The 24059-nt window shown below is 39.8% G+C and overlaps 1 protein-coding gene across 3 annotated transcripts in view; it reads left to right on the top strand.

Annotated features, from left to right (window-relative positions):
* LOC120741750 (regulating synaptic membrane exocytosis protein 1-like) overlaps nucleotides 1–24059 on the top strand; it is a 110244-nt gene that overhangs the window by 14624 nt on the left and 71561 nt on the right. For all 3 annotated transcript variants that reach the window (XM_040044784.1, XM_040044785.1, XM_040044780.1), the window contains exons 3-4: nucleotides 19939–20149; nucleotides 23497–23508. In XM_040044784.1, the coding sequence (XP_039900718.1) occupies nucleotides 19939–20149; nucleotides 23497–23508 (223 nt within the window). The remainder of the gene's footprint in view (nucleotides 1–19938; nucleotides 20150–23496; nucleotides 23509–24059) is intronic.

Raw genomic sequence — 24059 nt, 5'->3', positions numbered from 1 at the left:
GGACACCGGTACCCATCCCTATATATGTATATGCATATTTATACCTTTATCCCTATATTTATCTATTTATCTTAATATTTATCTATCAATATCTCTGTTTCTACACTCATTTCATATAAGTGTTTGATGTCGGTTATAAATTTGCTGCTATGACAACTTAATTTCCCTCTGGGGTTAATAAAGTTTCTCTAATTCTGATACTGAAACTGCGGTTTCAGAGAATGATTGCACCCTCAGAAGCAGGGTTTCCAACTCTAAAGACAATCCAACAACCACCGTAATTGGGAAAGACCAAAATAGATTAAAAAAATAATAATTTAGGGTTAGGGGTAGGGTCACAGATGATGGTTTAGACCTTAGAAGATCTCAGAAGATCCAATTCCTAAGTATTACTTTATTATTCTACATGCAGCGATATGTACCGGTATTCTGAACATAAAATCAAAGTAGTAACTATAAACTGAAGGGCTGCAAAGTTTGCTGGTCACTTTATCTCACCCTCTGCTCTTTCTGTCAGGTAACTGGGCAAAATCTACCTTCCTGTTTTCTGCTACGTGTTGTGTTGGCAAATTTTATAGGACTTACTAAAACTGTGCTAGAAGCCATCTTTTTTTTCTTCTTCTTTGGGCTGCTACCTTCGCCACAGCCGCCTCTTTCCAGGCCTGGACCAATCAGGTATGGAATCACTGTGATCTCCATGTAGGGCTGGGCCATATCATACCGTTCACTGTAATACCGGTATAATGTTGGGCAACGATAAGAAAATGAAATATCGCGATAGAATTTGGGTAAAACACACATGCGCAGTGCCTTTGTTTTCATACACACATGGTGGAAAAATCATGGCGCCAACGGAGAATGAGGGCAAAAGCGTATCGCTGAATGAAACGGATGAACCAGAATTGGTTTGTAAAAATGTGAAAACTTCAGTGTGGAACTGGTTTAGCTTTCGTCCGTCAGATACACAACAAAGCACTATTTTTGGTAGAGCATGCTAGCGGGCCGTCGTTATTACCGTGTTTTTTGGAAAATACGGCGCACTTAAAATCAATCCTTTGATTTTTCTGAAAATCGACAGTGCCCCTTATAATCCCGTGTGCCTTATGTTTGAATTCTGGTTGTGTTTACTGACCTCGAAACGATTTTATGTCGTACACGGCGTTTGAAAATCTGTCAAATGTTTTAGTACGACTTTGCTAAGCTACGAAGCCGCACCAGCTTGATGGATTGTTGGAGCATTACGGCTATCGTAGGTAGGAGCCTCGCGGAGTGATACGTACTGTGCTTCAACATAATATTACCGTATTGTGTGTGTATAACCTCTTTAAGTTTTGTGGATATTATACATGGTTATGCTGAGGATATGTCGGCCAGTTTCCACTGGAAATGCCTTTTGGTTAAACTGTCAGCGAGGAATTTGCATTTGCACTGTTACATTTTTATATAACTTTAATGCACATAAAAAACAGCTGCTTGTTCAAGTGAAAATACATTGATGGTTTTTTTTTTTGCAATAATAAAGTTGTGGAGTTGTAAAGTAATTTGTCTAGTGTCAATTATATCATCAGTTATATCGTTATCGCAAATTTTCAAATATATATCGTGATAAATATTTTTGGTCACATCGCCCTGGTCTATCTCCATATTTGGACTGCCAAACCTTTTACACAGGATGCCCTTCCTGGCACGACCCTCCAAATTTTTCAATGCTTGGGAGCAACACAAAGATTACGCAGGCTCATGTATTGGCTTATGGGCAGCAGCCGCAGCATTGGACGAATATCTGAGAGCGACGATTTAAAAAAAGAAAAAACGTTTCTTGTCACGTCTTGGCTCGAAATCACACGAACAAATGTTGTACATACTGAATTCGGTGAACAGACAACTGAAGGCTGCACAAAACTGCTCTCCTTCCCCTTCACGCGGTAAAATATAAATCTGTCCAGCTGGACAAATCTCTGCCGTCGCTAACCTAAATTTTTTGTGCTTACAGTAAATTTGGTGCCTTCAAACACCAAATATCAACACATCAAATGTGATGGTTTAGTATTCTTTAAAAAGAGTGGCTGGAGTCGCATCGCTCCTCAGACTGAACTCTGTACATGTGTGGGTACATGGTAATTAATGTGTCAATATGCACTACGTGTGCGAATTTGATTGTTTGTGCGGGGAGTGTTTGGGTACTTGTGTGTGTCTGAGTGCAGTGTGTATGCGTGTGTTTGTGCTGCCTGGCTGTGTATGGCATTGCCAGGCCATATGGAGCGCTGTCTGGGGAGCACACTACCCACTTAGCTCCACCGTTGGCTCTGGTGCTCTCTCCATCTGTCCTGCCTCTCTCTCCTTCGCTCTCTCCTTAAATTTATCTTTTGTTCTGTGTTTTATTTTTTTAATTTTCTCTTAGAGCTTGGCTTCATTTCACTCACTCTCCTTCACTGTTCTACACTCGGTGCTTTATCTCATCTTAAAAATAATCCCCTCCCCCCAAAAAAGTCATCCCTTGGTATTTGTCTATTTATAAGTGTGTGTTTGTATGTTAGCGTGTGTGAGCCTGAGTAATTAAGTCTACATGACAGAGCCAGAGTTTCTTCTCACTCCTCTCCTCACATTTTTTCCTTTTTAGCCATTTTCTCGCTGCTTCTGTGCTTTTCGAGCAGCCCCCCGGAAGAGAACTGGGATGAGGCACAGACCTTGATTAACAACATCGAGAGAAAGCCCCTCACATTGTAATGGAGATTTATAGGGTGCTATAAATGCTTTAAAAGTAACGAAAGTAATGTTGACAGAGAATTTCAAACATGTCCGAGTTTGTCACAAGTATGTCCATCTTTTCTGTACAGTTAATTTGCCCTTTGTCTTGTTTTAATTGGAAACGAGGACTGCTCACAAAAAAGACAAAACATTGCCTGACTGTTGTTGAATGCAGTTTAAAAGCAGGGTTTCTTACTTCTACTGAGATAAACCAAGGAGTGAAAGTAGTTTGAGTGCACAGGCATTCCCTGCAGCAGAGGCCTTCGTGAGCGAGAGCTGCTTGCTTCAGACGGTGACAAACCAGTGATGAAATTTGTCGGAAGAGTCGAGATACATTTTTATTTCCAGAGACGCTTTTCACGATTGCAAGATGAGCATCATTTCAACAGAATGAGGAAGGCACATTAGAGTGGTAAAGAAAAGGAGAGGCAAGAAGTGAGAAAGAGCGAGGATGAGGAGAGAGTGGGTGGAAAAGCAGTCAGAGAAGTATATGAGGAGAAGGAGCAGGAACGGGAGGTGAGAAAAGTAGAGGAAGAAATGACGAGAAAGAGAAAATCATTTAGCGAGCTGAGAAGCAGTGCATACTGTACGCTCATCATGATGCGTACTAAATTACCACTGTCAGTTTTGGAATAATCCCCCCTCCCTCCTCCCTTTGGCGGGGTTTCCCAAAACTATAATCTGTTCTTTTTCTATAAGATTTCAAACCTTCAAACCCAGCTTCAAAAAAAAAAAAAAAAAAGTTATGATTTCCATCAGAAACTGTAGGGGCATAAGAGAGAGCGTGATATAAGGAAAGGATGGGAGCATAGATAGATGGAGGGAGTGGGGGAGGTGAGAGTACACCCAGGCAGCTCAGCATGGTGAGTTCTCTGACGGAAGAGAGGGAGGGGAAGGGATGGAGGAGGAACAGCAGAGCTTGGCACACAGAGAGAAAACTAGAGAGCAAGAGATTCTCCGTGTCCCTGCTGCCATATGGTGAGCAGCCATGCCACAGCACAGCACATACATGCTCTAATGGAGAGGCAGGCACAGAAGAAGGTTGGTGTTATTTAAAAAAAAGGATCTTTAACTATATAAAATGTTCCTTAGGGTATTCTAATAAGGGGAAAACCATGACACTAACCAGATTGCTGGCAAGCTGGTGGATATTAACAAGTTATTTAAAAAAACAGGTTTTAAGGGAAAATATTAATATAAGACTCTGGATGTCTTCAACTGTCCAACCAGTTCTAAGGAGCCCAGACCCAGTCTGGGACCAGCTTGGGTAATTTTGTTTTACTGGGTCTCAGAGGTGGGACCAAGTCATTGTTTTGCAAGTCTCAAGTAAGTCTCAAGTCTTTATCCTCAAGTCTCAAGTCAAGTCTCAAGTAATGTCAGGCAAGTCAGAGTCAAGCCTCAAGTCACTGGTGTAAAAGTCCGAGTAAAGTCACAAGTCTGAAACTTTGAATTTCAAGTCCTTTCGAGTCTTTAAAGAAAAAACGAAAAAAAAATGTCGCAGTTATATGCTAAATGCAGTGTTGGGAAGGTTACTTTTAAAATGTATTCCACTACAGATTACAGAATACATGCCCCAAAATGTATTCTGTAACGTATTCCGTTACGTTACTCAATGAGAGTAACGTATTCTGAATACTTTGGATTACTTAATATATTATCATGCTTTTTACAACTACGTAAATGTACTATTGCTGTGATTTATTACTATTACTGAAGGTCCGCGACTCCGAACCGTAGTAAAGGGACCTCTGGCTAATACCGTGGGTTCCGTGTTGGGCTCGTAGCCGAAAAACAGCTTTACTTTGTTGTCTGGGTCAACTTTGCTTGCGAGAGACAGAGAGAGGTGTTGAAAGGCTGCTCCAACGGAACTTATTGTTTTTGGAGGAAAACACGAACACAGTGTACAGTCAAGTCTTAATAGCTTACTTACAACTGGGCTCGTCAGGCACTCTTCTTGGCTGAAGTGGTTATTATTATATTTACATGCTTCCAGCTCCCGTTTCTGCTCGATGACAACTCGTACCTTTCCTTTTTCTCCCTCCTCGCGCTCACAGACACATAACGGGTATGGCAGTCCATTCTTCCTGCAGCACGGACTACACTGCCCATGAGGCTACATTCTTTAGAGCTATATCTGTAGCATTCTGCCTATTAGCTTAGCACAACAACAACAAAAAGGTGCTCTCTCTACCAGGAAACACGCAGAGAGAGAGCGTCACCCTGTAACCATGGCAACCGTAACGCTGCAGCCTGGAACAACAGAACGTAGCTGTCAAACAAAACCCAAACAGTCCTGACCCGCGACAATATGAAACAGGAAAATACCGCCGTGTAATCCATTTATTTCAACAAAGTAACTGTATTCTGAATACCACCTTTTTAAACGGTAACTGTAACGGAATACAGTTACTCATATTTTGTATTTTAAATACGTAACGGCGGTACATGTATTCCGTTACTCCCCAACACTGGCTAAATGTAAATATTAGACCATGTGATTTTTAAATTTCTGTTTTTCTCAACACATGACGAAATAGTGAACTTAGAAAATATACACAAATTGTTTAATTGCACCTCTATAAAATGCAGCTCAATTAAACTTAGCTCCAAGAATAATTTTCACCGACAATTCTGAGATAAGCTGCATGTTATTCTTGGATGTGCTTGTAGGACCGGCTTTAAAATAGCATGACAAAAATATCATACACAATAAAGTTAGTTGACATCACAAAGTTAGATGAAGTCAGCTATCTCATCATAGCAAAAGAGAAGCACCACCTACCGTTCTTTATGCAACTTCAACTGTCAGACAAAGTTGGAAGTTGTTCCATCTCTGTCTGTGATTCTCTTCTTGCATGTTTTGCATATTGCATTTCGTTTTTTTGTTGACTACTTCATAGTTTATGTACCTGGAAAAAAAATAACTACTTGCAGCATTTTTGAGCGTTTTTTTTTTTCTTCTTAAAAAAGAAATCTGGTTAATTTGATTGGCTGTGCTACAGCTCACGCACACATACGTACAGAGTGTGGTTGGAATAAATGAATGAATGAATTGAATTAATGGTGCACACTTTCTATATAATATGTGTGTTAAATTTTATATTTGGGGTAAAATATCAAGTCTTTTCAAGTAAACCGGTTCAAGTCCAATTCAAGTCCCAGGTCACTGGTGTAAAAGTCCAAGTCAAGTCACAAGTCTTAGAACATTTTTTCAAGTCAAGTCTAAAGTCATAAAATTAATGACTCGAGTCTGACTCGAGTCCAAGTCATGTGACTCAAGTCCACACCTCTGCTGGGTCTGTGTGTCAATGTGTACACCACCTGTGTAAATCCCTTTAAGAATAAAATTGGAAAATCTGAATTTCACTCTAAGTTTGTCTCTGAACAATATAAAGAGATTTTTTTTGGCTTCTGCTTCTTCTTCCTCACTAACTAATGGCTTGATAGTGGCTCGTGCTACAGCATTGTCTGGGCCCCTGGTGGACTAGATCTCACTCTCTCATTTTTTGAAAATTCAAGTCTGTTCCTATCTTTTATGAGCTCCACACCACACCCATGGCATAATGGAGAGCTGACAGTAATCCCTCCTCCTGCCCAAAACTGCCTATGATTTGATCTCTTCCAAGTGTGCATGTAGATTTACTTTCAGTTCTTTGTTCTATTCACCCACAAATAAATACAAGGCTGGATCAAGGCTAAAAATGCTAATAGTAGTGTCCCATGGCCCCAAGCCAAGAGGGATTTCAAAGGCCCCACACATTTACCACGGTACAGTTTTTGGTGCCTCAAAGCAGCCCCTTCAATTTGACTAATTTTAAAGCCCTGTCTTCTTTAATAGGTTAAAGTTGGGATAGCCTTTATTTTGCTTATGGGGTGCTCTAATGAAAATGCTTATTGAAGACGTGGGATTCACCAGACACATCGCGATGTTATCACAATACTTTACCCACAGTACCAGTACTTTAGTCAAGATATGTGTATATGTAACTATAACATTTGCACTCAAGAACCTTCCTGTTCTACAGAATACAACCGGCTGGCATCCAGCTGAGTAGAGTCCGCTCGAGTTGTGCTGCTGTCTGCATCATACTTTTGATAGCAATTATTTACAAACCTTCAAAAATGTCTCTGAGAGCGACTGCAGTCAGTACAAGTCAAACTGCAGCTGTTCGCCTCCTATCAGGTCAAACGAGCCTGATAGGAGGCGACATGTTTATAATTATCACAGTACTGTGCTGTATCTGTTTTTTTCCTCCACTCTTATAAATATCAATGTAGGTGGTAGCCTGCAGGCCACCACCTTTGAGTCACAGATAAGACTGTGATACAAACCCAACAAATTAATGAATAATTGAAAGCCTAGCTGGTTTTGAACTTCTTTGAGCTTGCTTTGCTGGAGGGTTGAACACTTGAATTGTTTAGTATTGTTTACTATGTGACATTCAAGCTCAATGTGAATGAAGTGGTTGGTTTATATTTAATGTGCCAAATTCCTTGTAGGACATAGTTTTGCAACTGGGGAGCCGTCTGGAAACACTTATTCACTTTTTTAAAAATCGAAAAAATCCTTTGAGTTCAATGGTCACCTCGACCTGATTAACTGCCCAAACTTCCCTCAAAAACAAGTTCTTTAAAAGTGTTTTCCCTTGTTAATGTCCACAGATTTCCATTTGTTGTGTGTCTGTCTCTTCTAATGTCTCTGACTGTGCATACTAGAAGTTCTGGAATAACTTGTTAGTTTAGATGGCTAACTTTACCTGGATCCTACACGTCTTTTTTATATGTAGATTATAATACACTGTAGTTTTGACTCATTTTGTCATTTGTTTCTTACATGCATTTCATGATTGCCTAATAACTGCAGTGTGCGTGTGACTAGTTTCACAATTTGAAGCCTGCAAAGGTGATAAAGTATTTTCTGCAAAGAATAAGGTGTTAAAGGGAGAGGAGGAGGATTTTTTTTCTTTTGTCTACCAACAAATGCCTTTTGTGTATCCACATTACACACATACAGACACACACACAGGCACACACGGCTGCTGCAAACAGGAAACTCGTCTTTAATTTTGGCATGCACTTTACCTTCTATTCAATCTCACAAATAGCATGGAGGAGGAGGAAAGTTTTTTAATACTCATCTATTATAGGACACCAAATGAGTTTCAATCAGTCTTGTAGATGACTACAGTAAAAGTGTGTGTGTGTGTGTGTGGAATAGATTGAAGACAGCAGAGAGAGGGAAGGAAGGAAAAGAGGATGGTGACAGCGAGACAAGTTTGAGAATTGGAGAGAGTGAAACATCTCACAACAGAATGGAGTAACAAGAGTCTGAAGTCAGTTAAAAAATGCTTTTCAAAAAGTGTTAGAAAGAAAATGAGACGAGGAAAAGTTGGAGCGGTTAATTTCTAAATGGCCATGAGGTGGTTTTCTCTGACACTGACTCATTGTTATTTGATTCATGTCTGCCTGCTTTTTTGAATATCGATCCCGGAACTGGAGGAGTGACTCATACGCTGCCGTAGAGGCCTGAGTCACTACAGGAAACGAGTTGAAGCTGGCACCCATTCCCAACCTGATGCCCTCCCAAACCCATCCCTCCTCCCCAACCCCCACGCTTTGTGAAAGCCCAGGACGAGTGAATGCGGTGCCAGCGTTTGGCTTAGAAGTGGTAATGACGCTCAAGGACTGTAGGACTCAGCTGTTTTATCAGCCTTATTTTTGGACACATCGACTGTCATGTCAAGGATGGGGTCTTTAACTTTTTTGGAGCTGTTTAAGTGTAACTTTAAGCTTTGAATGAGGTGCCAGGCTCTGAGAGAGACAAAGCCAGAACCATTTTTGGAAGCATTTTTGGGGAAATTGAAAGGCAGAGAGGACACACTGTAACAACTGTGGTTAAAATTTAAGAAAATCTTCATTAAAACTGCATAGTTGCTTAGTATGTTTTAACTTAGCCTGTACAGACTGGCATATTTCTGTGTAAAAGTTCAACAAAGCTGTGCAGCATTTCTGATTTCCCATTCTAAATTCTTATTTAAAAAAACATGAAACACATTAGCAATTAAAGTTCCTAAAACGACTGGTTGCTTTAGATTCAACTGATATAAATCAAAAAGACAGTGTTGGTGAAGAATTGGTGCATTTGTTTGCTGGTAATAAGGTTATATGGGCAACTTCATCAGGTCCCAAAAAGCCTCTCGTTCACTCTCTGGCAATTAGCCTGAAGATTAATTGTTGTTTTTGCAGTGAACTCAAGAACCCTATGTGCAATTCTAGGAATCGATGTGATACACACCTAACAGTGACCACAATAAAACTTGCATAGTTATGTTTAAGTAACGTTTGTGCCACTAAAAAAGCTCTGATCCATCAAAGCGTGAACAAGGGCCCTGTAGGGGAGGCCTGTGGTGTCTGCCACTTGCCTCTGTCCACTGACACTGTTAGTGGATCCTTTAGATCAGGGGTGTCAAACTCCAGTCCTCGAGGGCTGGAGTTCAGAAACTTTTAAATGTGCCCCTGCTGTAACACACCTGAATAAAATTTAGTAGGTCATTAGCAAGAGATGAACGTGACAAGATGCTGAGGTGGCAACCCCTAACCTCACGCTTGTACGTTGTTGAAGCATATGTGGATCAAGCTTCTTTGGAAACCATAAGTTGAAGTGCTCTAGGATAAGATACCCAAGAACATTTCAAAAGCAATTAAAGGCATGGAATAACACGTTGTGTGCTCCCAGCTTGTAGTAAAGAGCACTTTGAGTGCTCTGAGTAGAAAAGTGCTATATACATACCAGTTCATTTACACTGTAGGGAATGTAGCTGCCATCAGTGAGTGCTGTTGCCATGGCATGTGGTTTTGTTTAGGTCCAGGAAGCAAGATTTTTGCACCATATCATTGCATTATAATGAGATGATCAATGTTAACTGTGTCACTCATCAGTAACATTAAAATTGTATTCTTCAAATGATTATATGTTTATGCTAAAACCATGAATTGCTTGACGTACAGCTCAAATTTTATAGTATTTAGTTATAGTTGGTGTGTTCTGCTAACATAGCTGGTATTCCCATTAGGGCACCTTTAATGAAGCTAGCCTTAGCACCATATTAAACATCAAGTACAAACAAACACATTGAGTTTGGATGAAAGTCTGCAATCTTCAAAATTCTGACACCGAACTCAATTACATGATGGGCTATATTCTTACTGTAAGTCTTCTTCTTGTTTGCAGAGACACAGCTCAACTAATCCATGATGACAAGGCAGGGAAAGTAAAACGAAATACAAAACACAAGAGACAAGAGACTATCAAAATAAAACAGGAAATCCAAAACATGAGAATTCTTAAATCAGAGATTTAAACAACATGACAAAGGAAAAATGGAAGAGGAAGGATGAACTGAAATAAGAAATTGAATCTAAACTATAACCATTAACAAAACCTAGATAACTAAACTAGAATTAAGATGACCTGAGAATATAAACATAAAGAAACCAACCAGGAACTATCTGCTGAAAATAAGATTGCAAAACTCAAGATGTCCATCCATCCATCCATCCATTGGATTTCCTCCGGGTTCTTATCTGGTTTCATGTCACAGGGGCAGCAGTCTAAGCAGAGATAACCAGACCTCCCTCTTCCCAGCCACCTCCTTGAGCTCATTGGAGGTGTTTGGCGTGCCCCAAGCCAGCATTATATTAATATTTAAAAAAAATTGCAGCTGAAATAAAAGCATTAAGCACTGTGGGACATAATAAACTGTTAATATCTACAGGAGAATTTTAAATGTTAATTAAAAATTAAAATGGTGTTATAGCAAAACAGGTGGTTGAACTTCATACATTCATTTAACCCACTGTTTTTTTCTAGATGCTAATTTGAAAATGCTGGTGGAGCCTACATCTGTTCGATTTGGCTGTGGCAGAAGTTGACATCCCCTCTCCATCATCAAGGCTTTCTTTGCCTTGTATTGTATTATTAAAAGTTATTAAAAACTTCTCATTTTGCTCTAAGTTCTCTAAATCATGGTCAGTAAGAGTAAACATATATCTTATGACAATGAAAGACAGAAGTTAATTTACTAGCTAATGGTAGTAAAAGGTGGAGAAACTGATCTCAGAGCAGTGATAACAGAGCCAGCGGTACCTTTATAGCACAGTGGTTTCTAGCAATTTCCCATGAAGGAATATAGATTTGTCCACATTGTGCATGTGCATATAACCAGAAGAAAGTTGCTGGCCTCATAGGTTGAGAAGCTCAGTCCATTGTTAGTGAGACACAAACATACCCATAAAACTGAGCCATGCTATGGATTTCAGTAGAATCAAATATCGCCATAACGATATATAAACGTCTATCGTTTCATTTTACGCTATCGTTTGTTTTGTGGTGTCGCAAAATAAACTGTTTACGGCAATATTTTTTTCATCGTTTTGATGGTCACTGAAGTGGCTATATTAATATCTTAAAGTTCTCTCTTTCTCTTATATTTAATATAACCACACTACAGACGGACAAGCGCCTGTTTTTATGCGTTGTCGTTAGCAACAATGACGGTAAAACTATCACGTGTCCGCTTGTTTATTTTCCATATAAACCTTTCACAATAAAGCTCAAGATCCTGTTGAGACTTTTCAAAATAAACTGAATCACGTGAAAGAGTATGCACGCTGTAACACTAGGTGACAAACTCCAAACTGTACTTTATTTTGACTCATTCCCACATATACCATCCTGCCTCTGTAAATAGGCGACTACTAAATGTGTATTTATCCACAGAAGAAAATAGTCCCACACCACGTCGTGCTGCATCTCCATCTGCTCATGTTGGAGATGTGTTTTACAGGAAAGATAAAACTCAGGCACAGGCTAAAATGCACTGGAGGTTTTCTGTATTACTTTCAATGAATTATTCTGACATTTTGTCATTAGATATTATCCCTGCTGAGTCAACACACACACACAGGTACGACTTAGTCTCTCATGTTTGTCTGGTTCCGTGGACATGGGCGCAAGAGTGTATTAAGGTGGCAAATCTGTCTGATACCAGGGGGCTTCTGCATCTTCTGTTCCGGAAGTTACCTGCATGTTATTATTATTTAACTCCTTGGGGCTGTACATACATATATATATATATATATATATATTCTCTCCCAGACATGGTGTATTGTATTATAAGGAGGGCCTGGCTTTGGTTAGTGTTTGCTCTTTATAATAGAATTTTCATCTGTTTGGAAAAAGCCTTACATCATTTAAATATGAAACATTTCTGAAAATGTTCCTATTTAGCATTATGCTTTAAGAAAGAAAACACACACACACACACACACACACACGCGCACACACACACACACACACACACACACACACACACACACCACACACACACACACACACCACACCACACACACCCACACACACACACACACACACACACACACACACACACTACCCTCAATCCTAACCCTAGAAAGGTCACTGGCAGATGTTAAGAGGTTAAACAAAATAATGCAGGTTTGGGATTGTTCTTCTTTGGGTACAAGTGAAACACCCCAAAACAGGATTTTTCCATCTCAGTACCTGACTAAATGAGGAGTCCTTTTTTTGTAGTCTGTATCTGGTATGTGTATGCGATCCAAATCATTTCAGATTCTCATGGACAAAACTTTGGTTTCCCTTCATGCAAAGAGTCAGAGAGCAGAGCTTGTTAGTACTGCTCAGCTTAATTATGAGACACTTTATGTTAATGCTGTTTTCTGCTTTGAATCATGGATCCTTTGTTTAAAATATTTATATATGCGCCCACCACACACACACACACACACACACACACACACACACACGGTTTATTGTTTTAGTTGTTCAGCAGTGAGCTCCATCGAATGTTGTGATGGGAAAGTGAGGCAAGTTTGTTTGGAGCATGTGTGTGTTTGCAGAAGAAAGTGAAGAAATTATTCTCACTTTGCTTTAACCTTGTGTCTCACTACATTTGAATATGGATATTTTTCTTAATGAGCTTGCATCCGTGTTTCCGTCGCTCTGTACGTTTCCCTCTGATCTTTTCGTTCACTGCCTCTCTTTCCCTCCCTTCACTCTCTGTCCTCTCACTCTCTTGCTCTCATTAAATCTACTACCATCCATGTCTGCATTTTCCAGGGCTGTTATTTGACGGAGATGGGTTTTTTTTCTCACCTGTGACAGAGAATTTAATAACTTGATTTTTCAGATTTGTAGCAAAAACACACAGAAACAAGAGCACATTACTGTTCCTGCTGCCTAGTTTCTGTTGATATTAGATGAGACATCAACCGTGTTATGTGTATTGACATTGCATAGTTTGACCACCAGAGGGCAGTCTACAGTTTTTACATAACACGTGACAGCTAGCTAATCTGAGTAGAGTCTGGCTTTGTGCTCATGGTGACTGTGGATGAATTAGGATGAATTAAATGAATTAAAATCTTTTCCTTTTCTCGCTTGCGCAAAATTCCTTTAGTGGCTGTTTGGGGACTTTGGGGGAACTTTGAGAACCCTTGCTCTATGGGCTTACGCAAGCTGGGATGTCATGTGATCAAAATCCTTTGACCCATAACTGTAAATCATAGATAAAAAAAAAACATTTCAGGTTGGCTGTGGCCTTTGTGTATATACTGTATGTTCCTACTCCACGTGTTTTCTCGATGTTCTCTGGGTGATCTTGTCGTCCCTTCCTGCTCCATCCCCCCTGTGATCCTCTTCAGCAGCCATTCCCAAAGCCAAGAGTCCCACGGCCACCTAAAAAAACAGAAAATCCCATTGGGCCCAGCCAATCTGAAATCTTCACTTTACTCAAAGTATAAGAGAAAGTGATGAATTTTCTTGAAAATTTTATTTAAGAAATGCAAACAACACAGGCTGTTAACTATAAATTGCTACTCTGTTGCTACCACCTACCACTGGCACACAAACTTTAATACAAGAGCAGTAGATTTAGGTCAGAGTAATAAGTAACATCAGAAACTAACCACCTCCTATCACCAGTTTTCATCTATTTTTTATACAAATACATTTATATAAATATGTAACCTTACATACTTAATTTCAAAGTTACTGTAGCCCACCAACAGTTCCTTCACGGCCCACCAGGGGGCATCGACCCACACTTTGGAAATGACTACTTTCAGAATAGAAGGCAAATAGCAGCATGGATGTAGGCTTGGATTTAGCATTTGGGATGAAAAATATTTTTTAAATACTGTTTTATACATTCTGCTGAAGTTTTATGCACCAGTTTAGACCCAACCTGTTTTTCTCTCAAGGAAAACACAATGTTTGGTACCAGCTGACAATTCAACATGACACAGTGAGGCTCTCTGTATCTCTGTCTTTACAATAACTACTCTTATCTTTTCTAAATCAAATCTAGCTGGATGTGTAGCTGTGGATCTGAGAGTGGGGGTGTGACCTCGGATTTTTTCATATATTTGGTAACTGAACGGGAAAAAAAATCACATTTTGTAAATATATCCAACCGTACGACTGGCCCCAAATGGGTGAGTTCACAGTGGCTACTTCCATCTTTTAAATACAGCCTGTGAGATTGAAATAATAGAAAAATAACAGACAAAGGTAAAATGTGTCAAAATGTGTGGAAAGGTAGAAGTTAAATGTTTGGGGGCAAAAATGAAAGAACTCACTGAACCCCCAGCAAAGAATGATCTTGAGGATGGAGGAAAATGAGATGTAATAAGGATGAGCAAATGCCCCGATCACCTTCTGTGCATTTAATACTCGGAATACTTACTTCCAGCCAACATGGATTTATTAGACCTAATACCAATAGAAGCTATTTTGGACTGCAGCCATGCGTCATCAACAGTAACACCTCTGAAATAACAAATAAGATGCTGATAATCGTCACAAAAAGCTAAACGTAAATCCCTCTTGTGCTGAATCTGAACAGCAACATCTTATTCAGTTCAGGTTGAAGGCTTCCCCACGGACAACTGGCGTCATATTGATCAGATCGACAATACGCATAACCAACCACGCAGGCTCCATAAATCAAGTCCGTACTGGATACTGGTCTAAATCTATTAGCAGCTGACAGGAGCCGTGGGTTAGGACGGGCTCAGTGAGAGCCACGGATCAGGAAGTAAATCCTGCAGCGCTGCAGCAGCAGGTGACCTCTCTGTGCCCTTTGGCTGTTACTCCCAGGAAGTGTGTGTGTGTGTGTGTGGGCAGGTGCTAACATTTACAGAGGTAAAGCTTGTATTTCACCTACTGGGCCCTGACATCTCTGAAGGCTGTATTTAGAGGCAACGGTTTGTCTTGTTGCACCCAAAGGAGCAATGGCCAAATCTCAAGCAAACAACTAGTTGGTGGACTTTGATTACTCGGGCCTCAGCTGCTGGAACTTGTAGTTTTTTTTACCGCCTGAGCCGATGGGGGAGCATCCTGCACCGCTGAGCCCCGGTCTGTAAGTAGTGCTGCAGAAAATCGTGTTCTGTTGCGTTTAGCAGCTACAGTCGATGTTGTTCCTAAAGCATCTGAGGTAACGTTGCTCCAGGACCACCGCTGGGATGGAGAAGTTATGTTGTGACTGTTCACATGGGAACAGTCACACAGTACCAGTATCTTGTCTTCTGTTATCTGCTGATACAGATATCAGATGGGAGCAGGCCTGTCTGACAGACAGTGCTGTAACAGGGTTGGTGCTGTTATACGTAACCAGAACTGCCCAAAGTGTGATGGAGAGATAAAAATACATTTAAACTGAGAGCAATAAATCTAAAAATAATAACAGAACATTAATATCTGGAGTGTCCTGTGTGTGATCCATTCCTCCACCACAACCTCATCTCTGTATGCACTTTTGCTACCAGGCTGCCACAAAGGCATGGATTTCTGTTCGATGATTGTGATAAGGAGCAGTTTGTCTTTATGACAGTGCGATTAAACAGTTGGTGTTTCTTATATACTCCACTTCCCTGCTTCTCTTTTGTCCCTCTGCTCCATTCTTTCACTTTTTCACTTTTCACTTTTCATCTCTTCATTTCCTCTTCCATCTTCCTCTGCTTTGCCTCTTCTTCTTCTTCCCTTTCACTTTCTCCTCTTCGCATTTCTTTTCCCCACTTCTGTTCTTCAGTCTCTCTTAGTTCTCCTCCCCCCACCATTCCACCTTGTTTCCTTTCCTCATTTCCCCTCCTTTTCTCCTGTCTTTTTAATCCTCATGTCCCCTTTTCCTTCTTTTGATTTCTTCATAGATCCTCTCTGTCTCTGTGACTTGTTGGTTTGTTTTCCTCTCCTCCCCTTTTTTCTTTTCTTGCCACCTCTTCTTTCGTTTCATCCTCATCTCTCCTCCCTCCTCCCCTCGCTTTCCGCCCTCACTTCACCTCTTTGTTTTTCCCTTTCTTTCTCCCTACTGTATGTCCTCTCTTGTCGTCTTTCTTCTCATCCATCCTCCTTCCTTTCTTCTAATTTTACTACAACTTAATTTTTTGGGTCTTTTCTCCTTTTTCCCGGTTATTCCCCTTTTCTTCTATTCTTCTAATTATCTACTTTCTCTTCCTGTAAGGTCTCTTCCCACCTCTTCTTTGACGACTTGCTCCTTTCCTCTTTGTTTTCCCTCTCTAACATATCATAAATATTAATGTCACATCATCCCTAAGCTCACTGCCGTATTATTTCATTACTAGCAAAAAGCTGCTCTATGAGCACTTTTTTGCCAGGCCTGTGGCATTTAAGGGACACAGCACATGCACCGATTTCTTTGGTCAATAATTTAAGATTCCAGTTGTAAAACCTTAAATTGTACCCTACTCAGTTCACATCTAAATTTATCTGCAGGCTGATCATTAAACCACAGATTGTTGCATTTCTAGTCATTTTCTTATATTTTAAATAAATATCTCTGTATAAATCTCTATATCTCTATTTTGTTTTCATGTCATTTAGCAGTACTTGTCACAGGGTTCACTCAGTCCTGATGGTCATCAAAAAATGTCTTGAGCTTTACCTTAATGAACTATTAAGCTGCTCTATATGTCCGTGATATTAAAGGACTTTATGTCTCATTCTTCATTCCATATTTAGCAGTGAGTTGAAAGAAATTCCCTCGCAGATACACATGTATGTGAGACTTCAGTATGGTTTGTCCACCCGTCGCTTGACAAATTCAGTATCATGAGACCAAGACGAGGAAATGCTCAACCTGCTTCCTGTGGTGAAACAGTGAATGGACTAACAGTCAACGCGCTTTCACCTGCAGGTCATCACATACTGACGTTTGGTCAGGAGCACATGTGTGGATGTGCGGATTCACATTATGACCCGCTGGATGTTTTCTTCTGAAACATGCAGGGCAGGCAGAATTTTATAGGAGTTCTTTAATGTCTGAAATGGAAGGCGTAAAGTTTTTGGCAAAAGATGGTGTTGTCATGATGAGTCTAACCATGATCGCCAAAGAAACCTTCTGCAGATAGACAACATGTGCCATATTTGAACCTAAACGTTTTCATTTTAGTTTTTTTATTTAACGTCGAGTCAAAACAGAAAAAACTGGTCCCAGTCTGCCTTGAGGTGACTGTTGTTGTGATTTGGCGCTATATAAATAAAATTGAATTGAATTGAATAGATAGCACTGAAACACCTGCCTTCTGCCTGCCTCCCAACGTGCACTTTTTAAAGGTTTTAGTTCATAAACACATTGGTACAGGGGGTATTGTGTGTTAAAAGATGACGAGAAGGGGCTCTGGACCATGGTTGTCCTACTTTTGTCTCCTTGTCTGTAAGTTTGCATTTGTTGCTGTTTTTTTATATCGCGTGCTCTTCCAGGCTTTTAAAATTAAATCACAGTGTCTCTATATTATGATTGTAGTCATTTCACTCAATGTAGTTTTTAATTATGTGTAATTTGGCTGGTCTTCTTCAGCTCTAATAAATGCCTGTAGCCTAGTACATCCCATATGGAAAAGATGTATATAAGTCTTATAAAGTTTGTATCTGTCTTGTGTGAAACTTGTACGAAAAGCATACAAGAGTGAAAACACATATAAGATCCCTAGAAAAATTATATAAATGAAACTTGTATGTTTTGGATACTTACTAAAACAATATATGAAAGTGGCCACTTTCATGAGTAAATCATATAAGCCTTCACTATATGAAGTAGGCCACATCTTATGCAAGCCTTTTATAAGTTTTTACTATTTCTTTTCCATATGGGAATGCCGAGTAGTGTTTGGAAGTGAAACATAAAGAAGTATATCCTCTGTCCTCACCTTATTCATCAGCTCTTCTCCTCTTTGGTCTGTTTCCCCTCTATTTGCTCTCTCCTCAATCTCCACAGTGTGAAATCCAATTAATCAGCATACTGTAATGCCTTTGATAAAACCAATACTCTTCCCCTCTCTTTCTCATATCGATTCGAAGAGTTTCTTGTGTTGGCAAAGCAGCCTGAAACAAAAGCACACACACAAAAAAAGTTGACTGCACCAAAACACAGAGAGTGTGGAGAGTGGCTGATATCGACTGAACTTAATGCAACAACTGTCTCCTTCATACTGTGGTTTCAGTTCATTTCTCCTCCCCTTTATTTATTATTTATCCAATAAAACAATCATTCTTTTGTAATTTCTTATTGTATCTTTTTGTCCTTTAACTTTTTGTGTTTGCAGTGATCCACAGTGTGTGGAATTACTGTGGAAGGCTTAAACCTAGTGGATCAAAGCAGTAGTATTCTGTGGATTTATGATTTTTCCATAACATTTGTTTTTGTTTTTTTTGTTTTTTTTTACAGATGCAGCAGGATCTTTATTTCATTCTGTTTTTTTGCCACATTAAACATTACAGCGATCAGACATAACATTATGACCACTGACATGGGAAGTGAATAACACTGATTATGTCTTCATCATGCCACCTGTTAGTGGGTGGGATATATCAGGGATCAAGTGAGTATTTTATCCTCAAAGTTGATGTTAGAAGCAGGGAAAATGGGAAAGTGTGAGGATTTGAGTGAGTTTAACAAGGTTCAAACTGTGATGGCCAGATGACTGGGCCAGCTTTGGGCATCTCCAAATCTCCAGCTCTTGTGGGATGTTCCCAGTCTGCAGTGGTCAGAACAGGGGTGAACCATTAACAGGGTCATGAAAGCCAAGGCTCACTGACGCACATAGGGAGTGAAGGCTGGCCTGTGAGGTCCGCTCCAACAGACGAGCTACTGTAGCTCAAATTATAGAAAAAGTTACGGCTGGTTCTGGTAGAAAGGTGTCAGAATACACAGAACATCACAGTTTGTTGTGCATGGGGCAGCAGAGTTGCAGACCAGTCAGGGTGGCCATGCTGACCCCTGTCCAAAAGCAATAACAATGTGCACATGAGACCTGGACAACAGAGCAATGGAAGAAAGTGATCAATCTTTTTTTTTTTTCACATGGATGGCTGGGTGCATTTGTGTCCCTGACCTGGGGAACACCTGGCAGCAGGATGCACTTCTGCATGAGGACTAAACCAGCAGAGGCAGTGTTATACTTTGAGTATTAGCCAGTTAGATTAACCAGCCTCAAGTGGTTGTTAGAGAAACTACAGTTTAAGGCAGTGGTGTTGCTGCAAAGCAGTTCTTTTTTACTTAGGTTTACAAAACAAATCTTCTTGGTTAAGTTTATGAAAAGCTAACGGTTTAGATTAAAATATGCATGCTGGACTCTTTCTTGGTTTTTAATGTGGGTAGAACCGCAAACTTGTACTTTACCTCCCAGTCCACAGAGTGGGATGAGTGCACATTTAATAAATTAACCTTCATAATGACGCTGTGGATGCTAGCATTAAAAAAAGTTATACTCTTGTTCTAATTAGTAAATTGTAGCATTGGCGACACATAAATCCACAGCTCAAACCATTGCTGTGTTTAGCATTACAGAGACGCGCATTGTTGCTGAGGATGGTGAAATAGAAAGTAAAACATGTCCTCACAAACTAAAACGGTAAAGAGCTCGATTACGACACAGTAAGGAGTAAAATACGCTTGGACTGAAGTGAAAAAAACACCAGTGAAATTCAAGAGAGCTTGGGTGACATTTGACACATCCTTTCCTTCAAGTGTATTAGCACATTTCGTTTTTGAAATGTATCCTGAGATGGTAACTTATAACGTGGCCTCCTTTCAAAAATGCAGAAGTCTTCATTCTTCTGTTTGATTTTTTTTGCAGAGGTATCCAGCAGCAGTTATCCAGCTACAGAGAGACTGTGATCCGACAGGCCACGGCAGCGGCAGGCTCGGCCGTTCACCGGGACGACGCGCCGACCTGTGGCATCTGCCACAAGACCAAGTTCGCAGATGGCTGTGGGAACCCGTGCTCGTACTGCCAGACCAAGTTCTGCGCTCGCTGTGGGGGGCGTGTGTCCCTGCGATCCAACACGGTGAGGGAAGGCTACACTTTCTCAGCACAAAAACACATATTTTTATCCTTGTGAAGTAGCACACAGCAATATAGCAAATATTAAACCTGCCCTCACAAAAGTGTGATGCAGTATCCTCCACACGTTTCAGTGTGAAGGGCAAAAAGAATGGAGGACAAAAGATAATACTTTGATCGTTATTAAAGGTTGAATTGAAACTCATTCTCCTAAACAGCACTATGCATCAGTTCCCGGACAGAGCTGCAGCTGTCTGGAAGAAATACAGCACTGTCACATTTGAAGAGTTTGGATATTAAAAAGTATCACAAGTATAATATCGAGTGATGTACACGCTCTTTAATTTGTATATCTTCAATACGCATTCTTTTCTGTATTGTAAAAAAGAACATGATCACAATCCTACAACCCAAACTGCTTTATACGTTAGTAAAATGAACAGTATACAGATACAATAATACAGAATTAAATAGGTTAATGTAAAAAACACAGTAATGTATATATAAACACAGAAGTATTTTCCTTTTTTTTAAATTTGTGTGTACACTATACTGAACTAAGAGATATGCAGAGTTTTATTCCTAGGCGTCCACTGACCCACTTTCGAGCCTTTTTTTCAGACATGGCAACGTTAGAACAGGAATATTTCAAAGATAAAAGCCTGACATTTTCACTGATCTTTCTCAACATCAAAATGAACCACAATCTGTCATTTGGGACTGATTCCCCAAAAGTATTGGCTACTAATAATATGAAAAAATAAAACTCCAGCAGTCCTGCAAAATCCCATATTTGAGCACACCTTTATACGAATATTGAAAAAGACAGTCAGTGACCATTTCTGATTGGCATATAGTTTAATGCAAAATAAAGCACGCGCAATACTTTTTAACATAAACTTCTTAGTTGCAAAAATGACTCCAGCATGAATCGACTTGTTGTATTTGCTGTATTGAGCAAGTACGACAAGTTGTGCCACTAAAGCAAAAATCAGCATGTCGTCTTGTTCAGCAGGAACAAAATACCGGAGATTCCAGATGGCGCTCTAATCACAAGTCAGAAAAGAAGTTATTTAAATATGTGCATACATTTCATTAAAGACCTGGGTCACTAAAATCTCAAATCATCACATTTTTACAATAGTTTCTGCTCAGCCATCTCTGATTTGCATTAAAACTGAATGACCCAAAGTTTGGACATGTATAATGATTGCTAGGAAATTTGAGACGGTTGAGCAGCAGGAATGTTTGATTTTAGATGGACTGATGCTGTTTGTGCACAACCTACGCATGTTCGCTTTCCTGCTGAGTTTATGCTGTTATCCTCAAGATTCAAGTCTTATTTGATGCAATATGTTTTTTTTTCTAAATTATGGTAACGTTGTAAACACGAATAAGTAATTGAAATTAAATCTACACTCAGTATACTTCCTACAAGCAGCTGGTGATAAAAGCACGCACTGAACATCACATCAGGCCTCAGGTGTTGGAACTCAGATGGAGCTGATGAGCCGTGGGTCGTACTGTATGTGCTCTCGAAATGTACTGTATCTGAGCTCTGTGTGTGTTACCATGTGTGTGTGTGTGTGAGAGACCTGGTAAAGGTTAATTGGGCATTAGACTGAGCAGTGGATGGGAGAGGGGGGTGTCTCTCACTCTGTCTCGCTCTGCCAGGGGTCCGGAGGTGCCCTATACACACACAGTGGGGTGTATGTGCATGTGTGGTGATGCTGGGAGGCAAGTCTTCCTCTGAAATAAGTGACATCCCGTCTTACCCCCCAATCCCCACATCCCCTCCCCTGAATTGTCGCTGTGGCATTTAATGACCTCACACACGCAAACACACAAATGCTCAAAAGTACATCCTAATTAGTTAGTGGCTAACGTGGGGAGAGTTCAGCAGGGGGGGGGGGGCGTTACATTTAGTGGAAACTTTTTGAAAGGTACATTGACAGGTACGCACACATATACACAAGCAGACTCACAACACTGTTTATTAATGTTTGTTTGACTTTCTGTTTAATTATACTTTGTTAACTTTGCTCAGTGTGAACAGAAAACATGCGTTACGACTCAGGGAAGACATGAGATTACTCAAGAATACCGGCTTGATTTTTACCACCACTGGACATTTACTCAAATAACTAAAGGAATACAATCATTTATACAGAAGCAAATCTTTTTCAGTTTCCTTAACGAGACAGTCAAACAGAAAAATTAGTAATATTCAGTTGTTCAGTGCCCATTAAGATACAAATCTGTGTCTTTCTAAATCTACATCTTTTGGAGACACAGAATTGATGATTATTTTTCATTCAGTGATTGCCAAAACTTTGGAGAACAATTAAAAAATACACATTTTGACAGCACACAGCTCAAGTTCGGGTCATCACCAAAGATAGTCATCACCGAAACCCAGGACAGGGTTTTAAAATAAAGTTCTGCTTTGACTGTTATAGTTTCTGTTGCAGAATCGGAGCCTTGTGTCTTTTATCATGTCTCTTTCTCTAGAGCCAGATTCATTAGCGGATTAGCTTAGGTTTGTTTAAAGGTTGTAGATTGATAACACTTAGCCTAACGCTAATTTAAGTATATGCCTACCTCTAAAACTCAATATTAAACTAAGTGTTGGTTTAATCTGTACACAAACAGCACAGTTTTGATTTTAGATGGAGTCAGCTGTGACCAGAGATTGCTACTACTTGTTGCTAATGTTTGTGGACAGTCTGTAGTCTGTTAATCACTTGGGTTGCCTCAGTGGCTTAAAGATTCATTTTAGGTTGAGAAGAAGCTGTTACATTACTATATTGTTATTGTTACTATCTAGTGAACTCGAAATGAGCTGGTAGGTAGGCCTTTGGACAGAGTAAAGAGCTTTCCTATGGCAAGCTAAGCTGTCTGCTTTAGCTCTATATGCTTTTAAACAATGAAATAGATTATGTTGATATTTGTGAACTGAGGATAGAGCGGATAGATTTTTGTATTCTTCTTTCAGCTTGAAGTTGGTTTATAGTTTTGCTTTAACCTCATTTTCATAAATCAGAAACATTCCGTTTTAATTTAGGGAGGCTATAACCATGCACGAATCTTGTCATGTGCTGTTGTAGGCCAGCAACTGTTAGGTATTTGTGTTTGTGGTGGATGTAAATGAGGAATTTTAAAGGGCAATGCATTTTCATTCATCTTCAGTGATGGGAATATTATTGGAAACTGAAATATCTGCGTATGACAGTGTTTGTGACTTGCAGGCTTGCACAGTAGGATCATTGCCATGCTTTCAGATACCATTTTTTTGTTCACATTCTTTCTGTCTTTCTTTTCATTATACATGGATGGCTGACTGGGCTGCAGGAGGACAAAGTGGTGAGTGATGCATCTTTTCTTCTCTCTTTTCTGGAGCACATAACTCTGACCAAAACCTTTAAGAAAATACATGTACATAAAACAGACCCTGTCTTCTGTCTTCATGCGTCTATTAGTTCTATTGTGAAAATATTACCTTATAAATACAGCACAATTACAATTTAATTTATGGCATGATAACGAGACTAAAACAAAACACTCATCTGCTTTGATGATATTCTTGCAGTCAGATGCACGCTGCCACCTCAGAGGTAGATGATGCACACAGACCAATACACTGTATGGACAACTTTAGATTTGCAAATGAAAACATGTGGGAGGAAGTGGCAGCAGTCCTAGGCAAACATAGGGAGATTACAAGGCCCAGAAAAGAAACATACTCATCATCTTGACATTTAAGATGTGTAATATTGTCAGTGTGGGACAGAGCTTAGTTATTATACATCCTTTTAGAAAGGGATTTAGTAGTTAACTGGAAGCATGTTCACAAGTAGTTAACAAAATCCTAATTCTTGCAAGAAATGAATATTGTGTTTACGTATTAATAGCTG

This window comes from Simochromis diagramma, unplaced genomic scaffold (assembly GCF_900408965.1).
Source record: "Simochromis diagramma unplaced genomic scaffold, fSimDia1.1 OVJJ01000486.1, whole genome shotgun sequence".
NCBI classification, from domain to species: Eukaryota; Metazoa; Chordata; class Actinopteri; order Cichliformes; family Cichlidae; genus Simochromis; species Simochromis diagramma.
The sequence above is the reverse complement of the archived record's forward strand: the minus strand, read 5'-3'. Positions and strand labels throughout refer to the sequence as shown.